Below are 20,426 nucleotides of genomic sequence, written 5' to 3' on the forward strand. Positions count from 1 at the left end.
GCATAAACCTTTTTCTTAAATTTTAAATACAATTATAGATTTATAGGTGGTTACCAAAAAAAAAAAAAAGTGTACCAGGAGTCCCACGTACCCTTCACCCAGTTTCCCCAGTGGTAACTTCTTGCATAACTCTTGTCCAGTATCAAAGCCAGGAAATTGACCTTGATAGAATCCACAGATCTCATCTGGGTTTCATCAGTTTTACACACACTCATTTGTGTGTGTCCATATAGTTCTTCATGCACGTATTTTTTTTTTTTTTTTTTTTTTTTTTGCATTCTGCGGACCTCTCACTGTTGTGGCCTCTCCCGTTGCGGAGCACAGGCTCCGGACACGCAGGCTCAGCGGCCATGGCTCACGGGCCCAGCCGCTCCGCGGCATGTGGGATCCTCCCGGACTGGGGCACGAACCCGCGTCCCCTGCATCGGCAGGCGGACTCTCAACCACTGCGCCACCAGGGAAGCCCCATGCACGTATTTTTTAATTGCATAAGTGGCTTTGTGCTACATGTCACTATATTTCTGCCTTCACTGCTTATGCGATTTATCCACGCACCTGTGTGTACAGCTAGTTCCTTGTTTCTACTCCTGAAGAGGATCCCATAGTTTACATCTTCCACCTGTTATGTACCTGTTCCCCAACAGTGGACACTGAACCAGCTTCTCTCTTCCTACCTGCACAGACAGTACTTCAGTGAAGAGTCTCACCCATGTGCCCTTGTGGATTTGTGTCAGATACACAGACAGGAGTGGGATTGCTGAGGCATTTGTGTACTTGGCTCTGCAGAGTGTCTGCATAAGTCCATATGCCAGCAGGCATGGCATGAAAAGTTCCTGGATTCCTACATTGTGTAACTGCTTAAGATATAATCCTGGGGTTTAAGATCTAAAGCCTAAAATGTCATAGAAAACCTTCATGGGATCATAGGAAAAAAAACTTAAAAAAATTTTTTTTACTCATGGTAAGAGATTTTGTATGATATGAAACTTATATTGAAACTACAGATAATTTTAAATCTCTGAATGGTATCATGTGATTTCAGATCTTTTTTCCAGTATTGTTCTCTTTCCTTTTCCCATCTCCCCAAATAACATATCTGATTATAAACACAGCTTTTATTTACTTATTTATTTTTTGAGAGGAAGGCTCTTGGCTATAATGTCTAAAGTTCTGAGGACATGATTCATTTCAAGCCAGGATATAGTTATAAGGGATGAAAAAAATAAGGGTGAGAGTGGAAATTTAGAAAAAAAATCCGTTTCTGTTATATTAAATAATCACTGTAGCAGCTTCCCTGGTGGTGCAGTGGTTAAGAATCCGCCTGCCAATGCAGGGGACACAGGTTCGATCCCTGGTCTGGGAAGATCCCACACGCCGCGGAGCAACTAAGCCCGTGCGCCACAACTACAAGCCTAAGCTCTAGAGCCCGCGAGCCGCAACTACCAAGCCCGTGTGCCACAACTACTGGAGCCCGCGCACCTAGAGCCCATGCTCCGCAACAAGAGAAGCCACTGCAATGAGAAGCCCGCGCACCACAACGAAGGGTAGACCCCACTCACCGCAACTAAAGAAAGCCCGCACGCAGCAACAAAGCCCAACACAGCCAAAAATTAATTAATTATAAAAAAAATAATCACTGTAATGAGACTTAGGCAGCACAAGCATCTTTCATCCTGTTTACATGTGCCATGCCCCGGCCAGGATGTCGGTGGCCCACCTGTTGTCACTGCTACAGCCACTAACTGCTTACTGAGAAGGAAAGTTTAGGCAAATTGTCACTAGACAGGCTGGATTTCACAGGCTTCTGTGAAATAGACTGACTTGTATAAAAATACACTGCTGTTCTGTGTCAGTGGCCTCAGTTCTTTGAAAGATACTTCCATGATTGTGTCTGTCTTAACTGATTTTGAAAACACACAGCTTTCAAAACATCTCATTTGCATTCACTGAGGTACTGCTTCGTGGGCAGCGTAATCAAATGGACTGTTTACACACTTATTAGGTGTCAGCAACTCAGCTTGTTTGTCCATCCGAGCCCTCTTAGTGAGAGGTAGTTCTCTGGTCCTAGTATGACTTTGAGAATCCTCTAAAATGGGAGTGGCAGAGTTCTATCCATTGGTCTCATGGAGCCAGTCCACGGAACAGTAGTTTTTAATTTAGCACATTTTTTTTCCATGTCAGTATAGAATGACAGCACCTTTGTTAATTGGTTTCTATCGGGCAGTTTATTTAAACTTCTTCAGTAAAACCATAGCCTTGATTTGATTTGTTAACATGATTTTTCAGCTGAAGGTAGACTCCTAGAAATTCAAGAAAACCAAATTTACTAATAGATCAGTTAACATATCAACAATCACTTGGCTGTAGTGAGAAACAAGAAAGCTATTAAGAATTGTAAATATAAAAAATAATCTTGATAATTGAACGACTAAATGTTAGTCCAGTATATATATTGGATTGGCCAAAAGGTTCGTTCGGTTTTTTCCGTAAGACGGCTCTCACAGCACTTGGTTGTCTTTAGCTTCATTCAAAACAATTTTGTTAGATTGTATGTGACAGCTGTCATATCAGCGTGCATTTAAAAAAAGACTTACCAAAATTGGTGATTTTTTTGTGTAGCCATTTTAATATTGAAGATGGAAGGAAAACATTTTCGGCCTGTTATGCTTTATTATTTCAAGAAAGGTAAAAACGCAACTGAAACACGAAAAGATTTGTGCAGTGTATGGAGAAGGTGCTGTGACTGATTGAACGTGTCAGAAGTGGTTTGCGAAGTTTCGTGCTGGAGATTTCTCGCTGGACGATGCTCTGCGGTCTGGTAGACCAGTTGAAGTTGATAGCAATCAAATCGAGACATTAATTGAGAACGATCACCATTATACCACTAGGGAGATAGCCGACATACTCAGAATATCCAAATCAAGCTTTGAAAATCATGTGCACCAGCTGGGTTACGTCAGTCCCTTTGATGTTTCAGTTCCATGTTAAGCGGGGAAAAAACCTTCTTGACCCTATTTCTGCATGCGATTCTCTACTTAAACGTAACAAAAACGTTCCATTTTTAAAACAAATTGTGACAGGTGATGAAAAGTGGATACTGTACAATAATGTGGAATGGAAGAGATCGTGGGGCAAGTGAAATGAACACCACCAACCACACCAAAGGCCAGTCTTCATCCAGAGAAGGTGATGTTGTGTATATGGTGAAATTGGAAGGGAGTCCTCTGTTATGAGCTCCTTCTGGAAAACCAAACGATTAATTCCAACAAGTACTGCTCCCAATTAGACTAACTGAAAGCAGCACTCGACTAAAAGCGTCCAAATTAGTCAACAGAAAACGCATAATCTTCCATCAGGATAACACAAGACCGCATGTTTCTTTGATAACCAGGCAAAAACTGTTACAGCGTGGCCGGGAAGTTCTGATTCATCCGCCGTATTCACCAGACATTACACCTTCAGATTTCATTTCGGTCTTTACAAAATTCTCTTAATGGAAAAAATTTCAGTTACCTGGAAGACTGTAAAAGGATAACGCAAGACTGCATGTTTCTTTGATGACCAGGCAAAAACTGTTACAGCGTGGCCGGGAAGTTCTGATTCATCCGCCATATTCACCAGACATTACACCTTCAGATTTCATTTCGGTCTTTACAAAATTCTCTCAATGGAAAAAATTTCAGTTACCTGGAAGACTGTAAAAGGCACCTGGAACAGTTCTTTGTGCAAAAAGATAAAAAAGTTTTGGGAAGATAGGGCTTCCCTGGTGGCGCAGTGGTTGAGAGTACGTCTGCCAATGCAGGGGACGTGGGTTCGCGCCCCGGTCCGGGAAGATCCCACATGCCGCGGAGCAGCTGGGCCTGTGAGCCATGGCCGCTGAGCCTGCGCATCCAGAGCCTGTGCTCCGCAACGGGAGAGGCCACAACAGTGAGAGGCCCGCGTACTGCAAAAAAAAAAAAAAAAAAAGTTTTGGGAAGATGGAATTATGAAGTTGCCTGAAAAATGGCAGAAGGTAGTGGAACAAAAGGGTGAATACGTTGTTCAATAAAGTTCTTGGCGAAAATGAAAAATGTGTCTTTGGTTTTTACTTTAAAAACCAAAGGCACTTTTTTGGCCATCCCAATACTTCATTAGCATATGATGTGGAACAGAGAGTAACTCATTTGCAAAGGTGAGAAGTTAATCTGGGAATGAGAAATGGCCCCTCAGTATGACTCCACCTATTGCAGCCACAGCTCATAAGCCTGTGGGTTACAAGTATGCCGCTGACCAGTGTCATCTCCTGCCTATTCTCGCCAGACACCCTTGCACTTGGCAGTGATCACCAGGCAGGAGGCTGTGGTGGAGGACTTGCTGAGGGCCGGGGCCGACCTCACCCTTCTGGACCGCTCGGGTAACTCTGCTTTGCACCTGGCTGCCAAAGGAGGACACGATGAAATTCTCAGCATTTTACTCAAGCACAAGAAGGCAGCACAACTTATCAACCACCCCAACGGGGAAGGTAAGAGACAGTCACACATCGTGGTGTAACCCTCTCTGTCTGCTTTCTACACAAAAAGTAGCTCTCTGGTAAATGTGTGTTATTTGATTGGCACCCCAAAGTGCTTTCCTTAATCACTTAGAATTCATCATCTCTTATGGAAATTTCCATTGCTGGCTGTAGCTAATTCCTTTAAAGATGATTTGGAATAGGCAGTCAGTAGGAGGAAAAAGCAAAGGCCTGAGCAAACACCAGTCTTGGTATGTAGAAAGCATCCGTTATTCGGAGAATGTTTATATGCTCTCAGTGTCTCCTGAGAACGTGAAAGGAGTCTGGGTTTACATGCAGAATAACTGACTTACAGCACCTGTAAAGACTGTCTGAAGGAGAGATTCTGTTGGCACTCGACATGCTGACCCCCGACAGCCTTCCCTCCCCGTGACCGTGCCTGTGCTTGGGCTGCAGGTCTGAACGCCATTCACGAGGCCATGATGAGCAACAGCTTGCCGTGTCTGCTGCTGCTCGTGGGCGCCGGGGCTGACGTCAACGCTCAGGAGCGGAAGTCAGGGCGCACGGCGCTGCATCTGGCCGTGGAGCACGACAACATCTCCTTGGCTGGCTGCCTGCTCCTGGAGGTGAAGGATGCGCTTACCTGCCTTTGCATTCAATTCCCAAAGGGGATTGGGGGAAATCTTTTCGAAGAATGATGTCGCGAACAGGTTATCTCCCTACATTCTGCTCCACCTTTGTAACATCTACTCTATCTACTCGACGCTTCAGAATAGCAGCTCAGGCTCTCCCGGCATCCCTTGCCTGGTTATTTCTAACTGGGGATTTCTTCAATGGCAGAGCCTGCCCAAAATAGCAACAGGGCTGGTAATATGACCCGGGGAGCCATGCAGACAGGGGGAGGCGGGGACAAAAGGGCGAGAGAACCTTGGACTAACCGTTTTCTGTGTGGGGGGATTTTAGGGTGATGCCCATGTAGACAGCACCACCTATGACGGAACTACACCCCTGCACATAGCAGCTGGGAGAGGGTCCACGAGGCTGGCAGCTCTTCTCAAGGCAGCAGGTAAGGGAGCCTGGCGGTCGGTGATGGAAAATGTCATCAGGAATGCAAACCCAGCCTCAGTAGAGCAGCCACGCCACCTTCTTAAGCCACAGACCCGCTGCAGAAAGGCACAAGTAAATAAAAGTTCTCTGGCAAATCACATTCAACTGCCGTAGAGGCACTGTTTGGACTAGTAGTCCCGGGCTTCGTGCTGACAGTCACGTTAGTTTTTACTCTCCAGTTCACCTGTTTGTTTTGGATGTGGGTTGTCTTCATTGACTCCCATGACAAGAGCTCTTAACGTTGAATCGAATTCCTTGTAGAACTCGGAGCAGTATCCACCTCAGGTCATGTCACAAGTCCTCAGAAGGAAAAGTTTATTGGTATAAGAAATGATTTAAAGACTTCCTTTTGCAAGAAAGGTCCCTGAGAAGCCAGAGTAATAGGAAGAAACAAGTGGGCGGTGTGTTGAGTACTGTCATGTACCAGGCACTAAACATCGCTAGCTGCTGTTGGGCTGTTGGGCTATAGGCACTCCACATGCACTGTCTCATTTAGTCTTACTTAATCCACAATAACCCTTTGAGACAAAGCCCATTATTAGCCCCATTTTATAGCCAAGGAAACAGACTAGAGAGACTTCTGCATCCCGGTCCCAGGGCCCCAGTAAGGGGCAGAGCTGTGAGTCACACCTCGTCACCCTGAACTTCCAGACTCCATTCTCTCTGCTGTGTTTCTGTCCCCTGTTTTGCTCAAGGATTTGAAGGTGTTATTCCAATTCAATCCTCTCTTCCTGTGAAATACAGAAAAAATTATTCCTGCTCATCCTTGAATCTCTACTGCCTTGTGTATTTAGAACCTCAAAAAATGTTTAATGGAATTGGTATCTCAAGCCTGTCCTGGCCTATGTGATTTACCTCAGAGGTTATTAAATTTTTTTTAGAAAATAAATGCTTCACAAAGTCAAGAAAAGAGAAGATTAAATACCTTCTAAAAAAAACTGAGGCCAGAAAAATATGAGAACCTTTTCTTTGGCAGCACTACATTTTTCTGACATCACATCCCGAATAAGCAGCAGCCTTTTCTTTCCTCCTTTGTCAAGTTGACGTTCCCGTGAACAAGAGACGATGATTGCAGTGTGGATGAATAGTGTGGGGAGTCACTGGTTATAATTAAGAAATGCCTTCAGACGAGAAGCTCTGACCCTTCCAAGAATGCTTTCTCTCTAATTCTCAGTATCCCATGAAAGGAGTAGCAAGTAGCAGTTTCTCCAGTATATAAATGAAGAAACTCAGAAGAAAAACCTAGTCCTGGGCTTCCCTGATGGCGCAGTGGTTGAGACTCCGCCTGCCAATGCAGGGGACACGGGTTCGAGCCCTGGTCCAGGAAGATCCCACGTGCTGGGGAGCAACTAAGCCCACGCCACAACTACTGAGCCTGTGCTCTAGAGCCCGCTAAGCCACAACTACTGAAGCCTGTGCACCTAGAGCCTAGGCTCCGCAATAAGAGAAGCCACCGCAATGAGAAGCCCGCGCACCGCAACGAAGAGGGGCCCCCGCTCATTGCAACTAGAGAAAGCCCACGCGCAGCAGCGAAGACCCAACGCAGACAAAAATAAACAAAATTTAAAAACAAAATTTAAAAACAAAAACAAAATCCTAGTCCTGAGCTCAGAGTCATGAAGAAGATCACTTAAGGAACAGACCTAGTTAAGCTTCTCCATCTTGGGTCCTGCAAATTGTTCATCCTAGTTTCTCTACTGTTTCCGTGGTCGGGTGACACTTACTGCCCCAGAGATCAGGCTGCAGCTGGGAGAACAGAGTAAGAAGTGGCATGCAGATCCTCTCATTATTATTATTATTATCTCTATTATTATTTATTATCCCCTATTATTGAAGTTGTCAAGAGTCAAACGTCCTCCCAGCAAGACTAAAACAAGGTCCTCTTTCCAAAAGGGGAGCGTGCTGTACTTCCTACTGTTCATCAGGCAGCAATAAAATAGTCTCTCTAAGCCTTTGAGAAGTTAACTCTAGCCTTAATTTTTGAGTTACTTCAGGTGTTTCTCGCTGCTGGCTAAGGAACAGACCAGATTTTCCAAGATTGGCCCTAACTTTTTCAACAACTCCACATCCTACCAGAAGGTTTTCTTGGCATTTTGCGTTTAAGGATCAGTGCCGTACCCAGGAGTAAAGCGGAACAGGTTGGCACTAGACAGCAGCAGCTTTGCTCTTTTGAGCCAGCAGGTGAAGAGGCTGAGAAACGTGCGGCGCTGGGCATCAATTTGAACATTTAGGACCTTAATCCCGAGCGTGCACCCTGGTCCCTGTAAACTGCTGCCGTCGGTCCTCAGGTTAAAGATGCATCGTTCACTTGAAAACTGTCCTATAGCGTTAAATGTGAGAGTCAGCGTGTTCCAGGTCTTTTGTTTTTGAAAGTGTCCTTGGCCATATGGGGTATCTGCAGTCACCTTTACAGTCAAGATGCATTAGAACTTATTTGAATTTTTAAGTTTAAAAGCAGGTTTCTGGATATTTCAGTAGAAAATGTGTTTTATATGCTTATAAATAAACATGTTTTATCTGTTTATAGACTCTGACCCCTGCAGGCAGTTAGAAGTTGACAAGATGTGGGTTTACCTAACGCTGTGTTAACTTGACTTCGCAGGAGCAGATCCCCTGGTGGAGAACTTTGAGCCTCTGTACGACCTGGATGAGTCTTGGGACGAGGATGGAGAGGATGAAGGAGTCCTGCCAGGAACCACTCCTCTGGATATGGCCACCAGCTGGCAGGTGAGTGCAGCTCCGCCCGTGTGCTGGCTGCTCCTGAGGGAGCTCCAGGTCCAGGGATGTCAGAGCAGGTGGCCTTCCTCGGTCTTTACTCCCCAAAGCACATGCCTGTTATTTTTTAAGAAAGTCTGCTTGTCAAGAGCTGTATTTATCTTGAAAAGCCTATCTGTGAAAGATCTAGGTCAGCAGAGTTCTGAGTGTAAAAGTATATGGCTAATCAGATCAGAGTTAGATGAGAGAAACACAAAATTCACGTTACAGGTTACCCACTCTGAACTTACACCACAGTCGTTCCCATCTCAGTTTCTGAAGCCAGGATAACTGTTACGGTTGGCTTGAACTTCGGTAAGTGATTTCTGAACATAAAAAGAAATGGGGATTCTTCTGAGGATCTGCACAAATGTAAACAAAGTAAACAGCCTTAAAGCTTTCCTCGGAACTCTGCTGACCTGAGATCTGAAGGCGAAAGCAGTTACTGGGTCTTTTGGGCATTGGGAGGGGAGCCAGAGGGAGGAGGTGGGCGGCCCAGCTGAATATTAACCCTTCGCAGGGCCAGGTGCTGCTCCCTGTCCAAAACTGCCCGCTTGCCCCTCGCGGGCCGCGTGGGTTGAGCTGAGTGACCCTGGCGGAGAGACCACACGGCTCTCTTTACGTTGAACGCCTGGTTTTCCCAGAAGCCTCACCACAGAACACAAAGATAACCCACTTCAGTGACCCCATGTGGTCCTCGCCCAGGTCAGCCAGCCACCGAGTGACTGCAGAGAGCGCAGAACAGCCCCCAGAGCTATGCAGTTTTGGTTTTTTCCTCCGTTTTAACCTAAGGCTTTTCTGGCCCCGCAGTTAAAACGTGGATGGTGCCAGGAGGCTGACCCCAAGCCCTGTGAGCGTTTGTACACCTCAGTTTGGGCACGTTCGTAAAACTCGCTCTCAGAAGCCTTTTCACTAGGGAGGAGGGGCAGCCGCAGAGCCCAGCTTCACAGCTCAGCGTGAGCTCAGCCCCCTCCCTAGCTCTCAGGGAACATCGCTGACCCACACGTGGCTGACTGGGTGGCCTAGACTGCCTCTGCCCCTCAGCAGGGCCGTGGCCTTGGCTCTGTGTGAGGCTGGGTTGGGTCTTGCTCCCCACCTCAGGCGGCTCCCGTGGAGCACAGCCTGCCAGGCCCAGAGCCCCCCAGAGGGCACGCGTATTCCCGGGCGATGGTACTGACCCCTCTTCCCATTCCTCCATCTTTGGGGTCCTGGCCCCTCCTGAGGAGGACACGCCGAGTCCTTTATATTACAGAGAAGCAGATTTCCCTCATGGTCCCTGTAACGTGCAACATCTCCCCGTGCTTTTCCTCCCAATAGGTATTTGACATATTAAATGGGAAACCCTATGAGCCAGAGTTTACATCTGACGATTTACTGGCACAAGGTGAGTTGTGGGAGAAGCGGGTTCTTTGAGCCAGTGTCATCTCCACCCTGTCACTGAAGGGGGGGGGGGGGGTCAGGGTGTGCTGTGAAAGGCACAGGGGCTTCTCTCAGAATCAGGAGACCCTGGAGGGGCGCCACAGAGAAGGTCCGGCTGTAAATTACAACAGCGTGGGCTGCTGCCGACTTCCACGTGAAGGAACGGGACTGCTTCCCCGGGGCGGGAGGGTGAGCGGTGTGGCAGTGATCCATCCCTCCGGAGCGTCTCTGGTCGGTTAGGACGGTCGTGTTTCTTCTTTATTCTCTTCAGGAGACATGAAACAGCTGACTGAAGATGCGAAGTTGCAGCTCTACAAGTTGCTAGAAATTCCTGATCCAGACAAAAACTGGGCTACTCTGGCACAGAAATTAGGTTTGGGGATACTAAATAATGCCTTCCGGCTGAGTCCTGCTCCTTCCAGAACTCTCATGGACAACTACGAGGTAACACGTCGTCTTACATTTTTGACTACGTTTATTTGACTTTGCTCTGTTAACACCATTGGCCGGAGCATAATCCCTTTCCTTCTCCCTTAACTCTGAGGTAGAAAATCAGTCATTACCCGTGTCCTGGGAGGGTTGACCCAGGACAGCAGGAAACCCACCTTGGCTGTTTTCAGACACCTTGAGACTTGCTGCAGAAATGCTACTTAGAGTGTCAGGATGGTCACAGAACTTTGATCTCGCTGAACAAAGACGAAAGACTGTAATCAACCTTCATGCCTTGCCCTCCCCAAGAACATGCCTTGATCGCATGTCAGCACATGGAACCAGTGACGTGACTCCTTGCAGAGCCATTACCTGGTGATGCTTTCCTTTCTAAAACGAAAAGGTAGAAAAACACGGGGTGAAATTACTTTCTGTGGCAAAGTTCATCACCAGCTCGTTTCTCAGTGGTTTCCAGAGCTTCAGGGATATGGGGTAGACTTCACTCTGGGTAGAGTTTTACTGCCTCAGCACCTTCTCTGCTTACTATAAAGTGCTTCTCCGTGATTTCCTGAGTGGTCTTTGAGCTGAAACAGGAAACTTGATTCAAAGACCGCGTATCTTTGAGTTGCTCTCTGCCCTGAGAGCAACCTCCCAGGCCGCCGGCTATCTCGGGGGAAGGGGCGTGCTGTCGTGTTCACAGCCTGCCTGCTTGTCCCTGCACAGCTTTGAACGCAGAGACATCCTCTTTCTTCATTTCTGTCTCGCAGGTCTCTGGGGGGACAATAAAAGAGCTGGTGGAGGCCCTGAGGCAGATGGGCTACACCGAAGCCATTGAAGTGATCCAAGCAGCCTTCTGCACGTCGGGCAGTGCGGCCACCAGCCCGGTGGAGGCTGCCCCCCAGGCCCACTCGCTGCCCTTCTCGCCTGCTTCCACAGGGCAGCAAATAGGTAAAGAAAAAGGATTGAAAAAGCGGTCGAGACATTTCCCCGCCCTGCCAGGCTGGCGCCTTCAGCCTCTGGGGCTGTGGTCTGTCCTCCCCACCACCACCTCCCGGACACGCCGTCCGCTACATCCGTCTCCCTCGGGCACCATAGGTTGTACTGTCTTCCCCTCCGGACGCTACCATTCAGGGGAGGGGCTGTCCCCACAACAGCCACATGGGCACCCGAGTCGCTCAGGTTCACGGTAAATACCAAAACAGCAGGCTGCAGGCGGTGAAGGCCAGCATTACTTCTCTCACTGCTTAAATTTACGAAAGAGAGAGAAACGTCCAGACCCGGGTCGGTGGAGGCAGGACTAGCGCCCCAGGCTGTGGACTGACGCTGCGATGTTTCCCACCGCTGCCCAGGCTCCCCTCCTGTGGTCCTGTCTCTCCTCCCTTCAGCCTCCCCCCGCGTCCACAACGCTGCCCCGTCACCCCACCTAGAACGCGTGCCCTAATGGACTCCCAGCGCCACAGTCCTCCATTTCCCTTCAAATGTATTCTCCCGCCCTAACAACCATTTCTCTCATGCTCTCTCCTCCTACGCTGCCCACACCCCTTCCCACTCCTCACTCATCCCGTGTCCTCGCCTCACTCCACCGAGAACAGAGAAACCACTAGACTTCTCTCATCTTTGCACCATCAGACCTCCAGCCCGCCTGGGCCCGCCTCTTGCCCAGCCAGGTCCTGCTCCTCTAACCCTCGCTTAGCTCTCATGCCTTAGCATTTTCTCCCTCCCGACTAGATCCCCTCGCAAGCGTGCTGTAGTTTCTCTCATCTTTTCAAAAGAAAACGGAAACAAACATCCCCTTGATTCCCCCATCCCCTTTAGCCGCAGCCCGATTTCTCTGTTCTCCTACCCAGCCAGGCTTCCCGGAAGAACTCTGTAGCGTTCTTCTCTCCACCTCCTCTCCTCTCTCCTCGACACCCTGTGCCTGCACCAGGCCCCTCTCACCACGAGGACCGGCGTCTGCTCACATCTGGTCGCCATCCGCTCGCAGCGCGCATCCCGGGCGACCGCTCTTCAGACAGCCTCCCCTCCGGGCTCTCCCCTGGCACGCTTACCTCCACACTCACCTTTTAAAGTTGCAGCCTCCAGAGCCCCATCCTAGGTGCTCCTTACTTGTCCTCACCTGCCCAGGACTCTTGATACCCACTCACAGCCAGGCTCGGCGCTGGCCACGGCGGTCACAAGCACTACTATCCTCCAAGAGGTTGCGACTGCGTGTGAACGCTCGCTGGCCCCGACCGCCCCCACCCAGCCCACCTCCATCTCTTGCCTTGATGCCTGCCGCAGCTCCTAGTCAGTCTCCCTGTTTCCAATCTCTCCGCCCGCCTTCAGGCCATTCCCTACACAACAGGTAGTGTGATTCTTTTTAAAAATGACGTTCCCCCCTCCCCTTCATTCAGCCATTCAACAGATCTCTACTGAGCACATCTGGCGTGCCCACCCAGCAGTGTTGCAGGCGTTGAAGATGGGTCAGTGAGCAGCAAAGACAGTGTCCCTGCTTTATCTGCTCTCTCTTTCAAACATCGCTTTCGCCTGTGCTTCCTCCTGCCCCCCTGCCCTGCCGCGTGTTCCTTCTGCCCCCCCAGATCACTAGTCCGATCCAGGCTCAGGGTCTTTGAGCTTTCTCGTCCCCTTCCCCGCAAAGGTCCTTACCTGGCGGGCTCCTTCTTGCCGTTCAGTTTCAGCACTGGTGTCACCTTGCTGGGGTGGGAGGGCCCTTCCTAGGGGAGTGAGGACAGGTGTTGTGCACGCTTTAGAAAGGAATAGCGTATCCACCAGAAAACCACCCACATCTCCTGTCATATGACCTGACGCTCCGTCTGCACAAACAAAGAAGTAGGTAAATACTTATATTTTAAAAAGCCTTAAGCCCTCAATTTGTAGTTATTTTTAAAATACCTCACAGTTCTTAGCACATAACAGAAACCCATAAAGATTGATGGGTTGAATAAATCAATGACAATAGCCATGCCCCTGCCATTAAGGTCTTAACGTTTTAACACTGGAATTTAATATACAAGAAGATAGCTTTTTGATTCGCGTACGGTAGACTTCTGTTTCCTTGGTCACTCTCTCCCTATAGGAAATAATTCACATTGCTCAGATCCCTCAAGACACTTCTCAAAGGAGAATCTGACCTAATTGCCCAGTAGAGGCTCATTTTCATCAAAATCACTCACTTTTTTGGCTACCAAAATATTTTTGAGGCAATGTATAGTGTCTAATAGCATACGAGGCCCAGAGGGAGATCTCATTTTTATTTCCTACTTCTGTCACCAATTTATTTTGCCTACGTTCAGCAATTTCCCCAGCTATAAAATAGGTAATACAGTGGGTGGAAAAAATACACCTAATTTCTAAGGAAAAAAAAAAAAAGGTACACTTTGAGTCTAGAGAATTCAGAAAGGATTCTGATAAACATGAGGCTAGATTATAAGAAAGAGAGGTGAAAACACTTGGCTAACTTTGACATTTTCACACTTTTTATAAAGCTCAGTGTTTTCTGTCCCCACCCCCCCACGCCCCCAATTCCCCCCCCCCCGCCCCGCGCCGTGAACAGTAGCAACACCTGGGGCGGCGTAGGTGGGCCCGTGGTGACTGGTGGAGGGGAACAGGCAGAATTCTCCAGCCCACGAGCCTTCCAGATACACACGGGAGCCCAGCGGGGATGGCCGTGTTCCCCGTGCACCCCTGTGAGTCCGTGCTTTCTCCCCCCAGACGAGTTCCGGGACGACAGCGTCTGTGACAGCGGCGTAGAGACATCCTTCTGCAAACTCAGCTTCACAGAGTCTCTGACCAGCGGCAGCTCCTTGCTAACTATTAACAAAGTGCCCCACGATTACGGGCAGGAAGGACCTCTAGAAGGCAAAATTTAGCCTGCTGGCAGCTTCCAACACCGAGTAAACCAAAGCTCTGAAATTCCATCGCGTTGTCCAGAGGAAGGAAGTGCATCCGAAGTGCTCCGAGGAATACCGGCCTGCTTGGATCGCGCTGGGTGTAATTCAAGGCCTTAAACGTGGATTTCTTCTTTGGTTCTGAAATGAATTTTAGTTCAGTTGACTTACCGATAGCGTCTACGATCACAGCCCGCGGCTGGGCTGACGCCTCTTCGGGAGTGCGGTAGCTTGTTGAGCTTTACCAGCTGCTTTCTGTTCTCATTGCTGCTGTCCCTCTGCTGCTTCCCCACTGTCATTAAAAGTTGTCACAGTCCCTACTGGGTGTTCCTTCTGGCCGTCCATAGCACAGTTGTGCATTCAGATTAAGGATTATGAATTTTAAAGTGAGAGTTATTTGGTGTGTGATTTAAAAAAAAAAAAAAAAGAAGGCTCATTAGGACTTCCCTGGCTGTCCTGTGGTTAGGACTCGGTGCTTCCACTGCAGGAGGCCCGGGTTCGATCCCTGGTTGGGGAACTAAGATCCCGCAAGCTTGAGTGGCTGGGGAAAAAAAAAAAAAAAAAAAAAAAAAAAGCTCACTGCTTTTCCTAATGTGGTTCTCTCTGTGATTTGAAAAAAGAATATGTACATGTCAGTATTTAAACATGGTTACAATCAGTCCTGAAAATGGTATTTCCCCCCTTGGCTGCATTTTGCTATTGTAAATATGTTTTTTAGATCAAATACTTTAAAGGAAAAAATGTTGGATTTATAAATGCTATTTTTTATTTTACTTTTATAATAAAAGGAAAAGTAAATTGATGAGCTCATCTTGTTTGATCTCTACAAATATTTTTCTAAGATTATTCCTTATAATCACGGGATCATTCCATAGCCTGGTTCTCACATTCACAGTTCCCTCTAGAATCAATTTTTTGATCCAGAAATGAGCAAAAAAAAAAAAAATATTTCAACCTGAGATGAAAGCTTTGGGTTTGTCAAATCCTTGCCAGGCTCATTTCATTTAGGCTGTGTCACTTCATCTTCCTCCATCATCTCATGCAAAACTGTTTCCTCTTCAACCCTCAGTGTGTTCCCAACGCCTCTGCGATGCATAAAGTATTGAAAAGCCTTCCAGCACGAAGCTTTGCTGAACTCTTCACTCAAGAGGTTGAAAATAAGGGAGAGGAGAAATGAAAAGTGTTTGAATGAGGTGCTGTGCAACCCAGATCCTTCTTCCACAAAGGACTTGTCAGCCCAGCTGCTGGGGGCACACTAAACCAGTCCTTCATTGTCATTTCAACAGTCTTCACCAGGTATAGATTCCATCTCAAGAAACCACTTTCTTTGCTCATCCATAAGTAACTCTTCATCCCTTTAAGATTTATTATGCGGTTGCAGCACTTCAGTCACATCTTCAGGCTCCACCTCTAATTCTACTTATTGTTTCCACCACATCTGCAGTTCATTCCTCCACTGAAATCTTGGCCCCCTCAAAGTCGTCCATGAGGGCTGGAATCAACTTCTTCCAAACTCCTGTAGGAATGTGGATACTTTGACGTCTTCCCATGGATCATGAATGTTCTTCCTGGCATCTAGAATGGTGAATCCTTTCCAAAAGGTTTTCAATTGAATTTGCCCAGATCCAGCAGAGGAATTTCTACCTATAGCCTTACAAAGTGTATTTCTTAAATGATAAGACTTGAAAGTGGAAATTACTCCTTGATCCACGGCTGCAGAATGGATGTTGTGTTAGGAGGCATGAAAACATCATTAATCTTATTGTGCATCTCCATCAGAGCTCTCAGGTAACCAGGTGCGTTGTCAATGAGCAGTCCTATTTTGAAAGAAATCTCTTTTTCTGAGCAGTAGGTCTCAACAGTGGGCTTAAAATATTCAGCAAACCATGTTGTAAACAGATGTGCTGTCATCCAGGCTTTGTTCTTCCATTTATGGAGCACAGGCAGAGTAGATTTAGTGTACTTCTTAAGGGCTCTAGGGTTTTTAGAATTGTTAAGTGAGCACTGGTTTCAACTTAAAGCCACCAGGTACATTAGCCCCTAACAACAGAATCAGCCTGTCCTCTGAAGCCAGGCATTGACTTCTGCTCTCTAGCTATGAAAGTCCTGGATGGCATCTTCTTCCAGTAGAAGGCTGTTTCATCGGCATTGAAAGTTTGGTGTGTGGTGTGGCCACCTCGTTCAGTTATCTTCGATCTTCTGGATAACCTGCTGCTTCACCTTGCTCTCTGATGTTATGGAGACGCCTGCCTTCCTTCAACCTCTTGAGCCAACCTCTGCCAGCTTCAGACATTTCTTCTGCAGCTTCCTCACCTTTCTCAATCTTTACAGAACTGAACAAACGGAGGGCCTTGCTCTGGAATGTTGTAGCTGGTTTGATCTTCTATCAGCAATAAGGCTCTTTTGCTTTCTTACCTTTGGTGTGTTCACTGGAGGAGCACGTTTCATTCCCTTCAAGAAAGGAAGGGAATTGGCTTGGCTAACTGCTGCGAGAGGCCTCGTTTTCAGCCTTTCTTGCCTTTCGACATACCTTCCTGAGCTTGTTCGTTTCTAGCTTTTGATTTAAAGGGAGAGACGTGCAACTTTTTCCTTTCACTTGAACACTTAGAGGACCTTGTAGGGTTATTAACTGGCCTGATTTCAATATTGTCGTGTCTCAGGGAATAGAGAGGCCCGAGGAGAAGGAGAGAGACAGGGAACGGCCATTCGGTGGAGCGGTCAGAACACACACATCATTTATCGGTTAGGCTCACCGTCTTCTATGGGCATGGTTTGTGACACCTCAAGACAATTACAATAGTAACATCAGAGATCACAGATCACCATAACAAATACAATAATAATGAAAAATTCGAAATATTTCAAGAATTACCAAATTGTGACACAGAGACACGAAGTGAGCAAATACTGTTGTAAAAAATGGCGCTGGTTAACACAGGGTTACCACAAACCTTCAATTGATAAAAAAAACAAAACAAAAACCCCCTGCAATATCTGCAAAGCGCAATAAAGAAAAACGCAATCAAATGAGGAATGCCTGTATTCCAGTTTTCGAAAGTTCTACGTTTAAAGTAAAAACAGTAGCTTGAGTCTCCATGATTCTCCAACAGCAAACCCACGCCTCCATTCCTCCGCCAGTTTCATTCCTCTGTGAGAAACAGCTATTTTCCAGGCGGCCACGACGAGGCCTCCGGTCTTACGGTATCGTGCGGACACTCCTCCTCCTGAGGGGAGGGGCCTACGTTCCTTCCCTGTACATCTAGCCGGGTGTGTGACAAGGGGAGAAGTGATGCTAAGGGATTTCCAAGGTTAGGTAAGAAAATGCAATACAACTTCAGTCCCCCTGGGTCGAGTCTCTCCCTCCTGGAACCCAGTCACCAGGCATGCTCTGAGGGAGCCAGTGGCCACGTGGAGAAGCCACGTGTAGGTGTTCAACCAACAGCCTTCACCACGGTCACAGCCAACGCTGGCATCAACTGGCAGACGTGTGAGGGAGTGAAGCTTTGAGAGGATTCCAGCCAGAGTCACACCTGTCTAGCCTTCACGCTGCCTCAGCTGACACGCGGAGGCCTGCCCCAGTGGCAGATTCAGGAGTAAATGAAACAATGGCTGATGTTTTCAGTCTTAGGTGTGGGGTGGCTTGTTACCGTCTCCAGGTCTCTAGCCCAACAATTCCCACACCAGGAGGTCACTTTAAAGAGAAGCTGACAGCAGCAGGAACAACGAAGCAACTCATGCCCAGACTAAAAATAACATTCCCCTACTTTAATAAGAAGCTCTGCTTCTGTTCCAGAAACTTCCTCTCTCTCCTCCCAGATTGCAGCGCCGGCCTGAGCCTCTGCATGGTGCTCAGACAAAAAGGCTACCAACGCTGTCTGTGCCTCTGAGGAAGGAGTGTTTTTCATTTTGGACCAGCAGATGGGGAAAAATACCAGAAGGAATGCAGGAGACAGGTGGAAAGCTACAATAGGCCTGAAATAAACCTTCCCAGAAAGCTGTCTCTCAGCAGGAAGCCATTTAAAAATAGCTTCCTGGACTTCCCAGGTGGTGCAGTGGTTAAGAATCCACCCGCCAATGCAGGGGACACAGGTTCGAGCCCTGGCCCGGGAAGATCCCACATGCTGCGGAGCAACTAAGCCCGTGCATCACAACTACTGAGCCCGCGTGTCACAACTACTGAGCCCACATGCCACAACTACTGAAGCCCACGCACCTAGAGCCCGTGCTCTGCAACAAGAGAAGGCACTGCAGCGAGAAGCCCGCGCACCTCAACGAAGAGTAGCCCCTGCTCGCCACAACCAGAGAAAGCCCACGCGCAGCAACAAAGACCCAACGCAGCCAAAAATAAAACTAAATTAATTAATTAAATAAAAATACCTCCCTTAGAACCTTCGTCATCTTTTGAGCTTTCTATACCCTGCAAGCATAACCTAGACTTTTTCAAGATCGGCAGTCTTTCTTTTTTGGCTGTAGGAAGCCAGCCTGCTGCTCATTTACCCACCGGAGTCCCCTGCAGTAGTTGGATGTGGCGAGGATATTCCCGGCACCATCTCGGAGGGCAGCCCCACAAACCCACAAACCGGACCCTCTGCATCTTAGCAGGAGAAAAGAGGGGAAGGAGTCAGGCAGATTTGAGCATTTGTTATTTGCCAGCCCCTTTGCTTTAATGAATTCTAGTGATAATTCTCATGACATCCCCATGGGGTACATATTTAACCCCAATTTTACAATGAGGAAACAGATAATCTGAATATTAACTAACTCACCCCAGATTCAAATCCAGGTGTGTCTGATTCCACAGGTTATTCTTTAGCCATACCTGAAGTCCTGTATGTAAGAGAGAAAGAAAAAAATCCACACAAATCTGTATAAGGATGATGGAGTCATAATGTATCCCAGGCAAAACGCAAAGTGAACCCAGAGTATCACTAAAAAGATATGTTGCTTACATGTTCACATGATTTGATTTTCCCTGTAATAACAGGCTAAGATGCTTAACTATAAATTATTCATAGACTGGAGGTCTCTAGTTACATCTTTCTCCTCCTTATTTTGTGTTTTGGGGGGAATTTTCTTTCTGATTGTGCTTCCACAAGTAATGGACTTAGGGAGGCACAGAAGTCCAGAGAAGATGGAACTAAAATTCTTTTATTTTCTTAAGGATCACAGAACTTAGGGCTAGACAGTATCTTAAAGATCATCTAAATAAATCATCCAAATTGCCATCTTTTTTTAAACACCTACGACGTGAAAACATCTCCTCCCTATACTCCTCAGTATAGCTGCTGCTTTGTTTCACCACCAATCCCACAGACTACAAGTTCCTGTCCATGGGTTTTCTAGGTTCGTCGCTTGGTTTGGGGTTGAGGGAAGTGCTGAGGAGGGGCGTGAAATTAAATGGATAGCATTCTCTGTTATTATAGATTCCATTGTGTCTGTATTAGCCTGCTTCCATTACCCTGGACAAGTGACTAGGTCCACAAATTGTTAACGTTTCTTAGAATAAGAGGGAGGAAGGGGCTGAGACAGCATTTTCTCACCTCCAGCAATTAGCTTTTCCATGTTGATATCTCTCTCCAAAATGATTATTTCATTAAGATATCACAGCAACCCTCAAGGAACGAAGATATGTATTCGGTCTAGATTTCTCGAGCATCTGTCACCTGCCAGGCTCTACAGTGAGTGGTGACTCATTATCCCATATCACTTGTTCAAAAACTCTGTGAAGTAAGAACTTTGTTGCAATTTTACAGATGAGGAGACTGAGGCACACATAAAGCATTTAAACCACAGGATCTCCTGTCTCCACTCACGTGTTTCAATAAACCACACTTGCAGTAGGGGACAGGGGTGAGTAGGGCGTCTCTCTTCCACATAGTCATGAAGGGATCCAGGCTGACAGTGACTCTCCCTCCAACCCTTGGCTCCTAAGGTCTTGCTGGGGGTGATGGTCCGGTCAGCTGGAAGGGAGAACACGGAGAAGTACGTGTGGGGGTTTAGAATGGGGTCCTTCCTCCCTCACACTGCACTGGAAAAAAACTTTAGTCCCATGGCCACACCAAGAGCTAGGAGGCTACCTACGTGGGTGATGTGATTTTGTTCCCAGTATCAGGTTCCCAGTATCAGGAGGGGGGGTTGCTTTTGGCAAACAGGTCCCGGTTTCTGGCACAAATCAAAATTCCTTACCTAAAGGATGGAGATTGAACCTGAAGTTCCTTCGAGTTCCAACTTGTGTGCAAACATCCACTCCCTCTGAAAGTCACCTGCAATCATGGTAAATGGCCACGACCACGGGCAAAATCATTTCCCTGGATTAAGAAGGAAAGAAGCATTGGAAGGAC

The 20,426-nt window shown here is 47.3% G+C and overlaps 2 protein-coding genes across 14 annotated transcripts in view; one reads left to right on the plus strand and one right to left on the minus strand.

Moving 5' to 3' along the window:
* The window catches only part of NFKB1 (nuclear factor kappa B subunit 1), a 122,060-nt gene extending 107,173 nt beyond the window's left edge, over nucleotides 1-14,887 (plus strand). For 4 of the 6 annotated variants that reach the window (XM_004263570.4, XM_033402102.2, XM_049708847.1 and 1 more), the window contains 8 exons: nucleotides 4,300-4,501; nucleotides 4,946-5,115; nucleotides 5,453-5,555; nucleotides 8,199-8,323; nucleotides 9,668-9,734; nucleotides 10,041-10,213; nucleotides 10,966-11,146; nucleotides 13,910-14,887. In XM_004263570.4, the coding sequence (XP_004263618.1) occupies nucleotides 4,300-4,501; nucleotides 4,946-5,115; nucleotides 5,453-5,555; nucleotides 8,199-8,323; nucleotides 9,668-9,734; nucleotides 10,041-10,213; nucleotides 10,966-11,146; nucleotides 13,910-14,067 (1,179 nt within the window). In that variant the 3' untranslated portion in view covers nucleotides 14,068-14,887. Of the gene's footprint in view, nucleotides 1-4,299; nucleotides 4,502-4,945; nucleotides 5,116-5,452; nucleotides 5,556-8,198; nucleotides 8,324-8,581; nucleotides 9,735-10,040; nucleotides 10,214-10,965; nucleotides 11,147-13,909 lie in introns of those variants that run through there. The other 2 variants (XM_049708849.1, XM_033402124.2) reach the window with 2 other exon arrangements.
* Nucleotides 14,499-20,426, minus strand: part of MANBA (mannosidase beta) — a 144,897-nt gene continuing 138,969 nt past the window's right edge. For 6 of the 8 annotated variants that reach the window (XR_007476922.1, XR_007476923.1, XR_007476921.1 and 3 more), the window contains 5 exons: nucleotides 20,272-20,348; nucleotides 19,899-20,045; nucleotides 19,626-19,805; nucleotides 18,852-18,912; nucleotides 14,499-14,626 (listed from right to left, as the gene is read on the minus strand). The gene's annotated coding sequence lies outside the window, so the exon portion shown is untranslated. Of the gene's footprint in view, nucleotides 14,627-18,851; nucleotides 18,913-19,625; nucleotides 19,806-19,898; nucleotides 20,046-20,271; nucleotides 20,394-20,426 lie in introns of all 8 variants that reach the window. The other 2 variants (XR_007476917.1, XR_007476920.1) reach the window with 2 other exon arrangements.

The sequence above is a fragment of the Orcinus orca genome, chromosome 4 (genome assembly GCF_937001465.1).
Source record: "Orcinus orca chromosome 4, mOrcOrc1.1, whole genome shotgun sequence".
NCBI lineage: Eukaryota > Metazoa > Chordata > Mammalia > Artiodactyla > Delphinidae > Orcinus > Orcinus orca.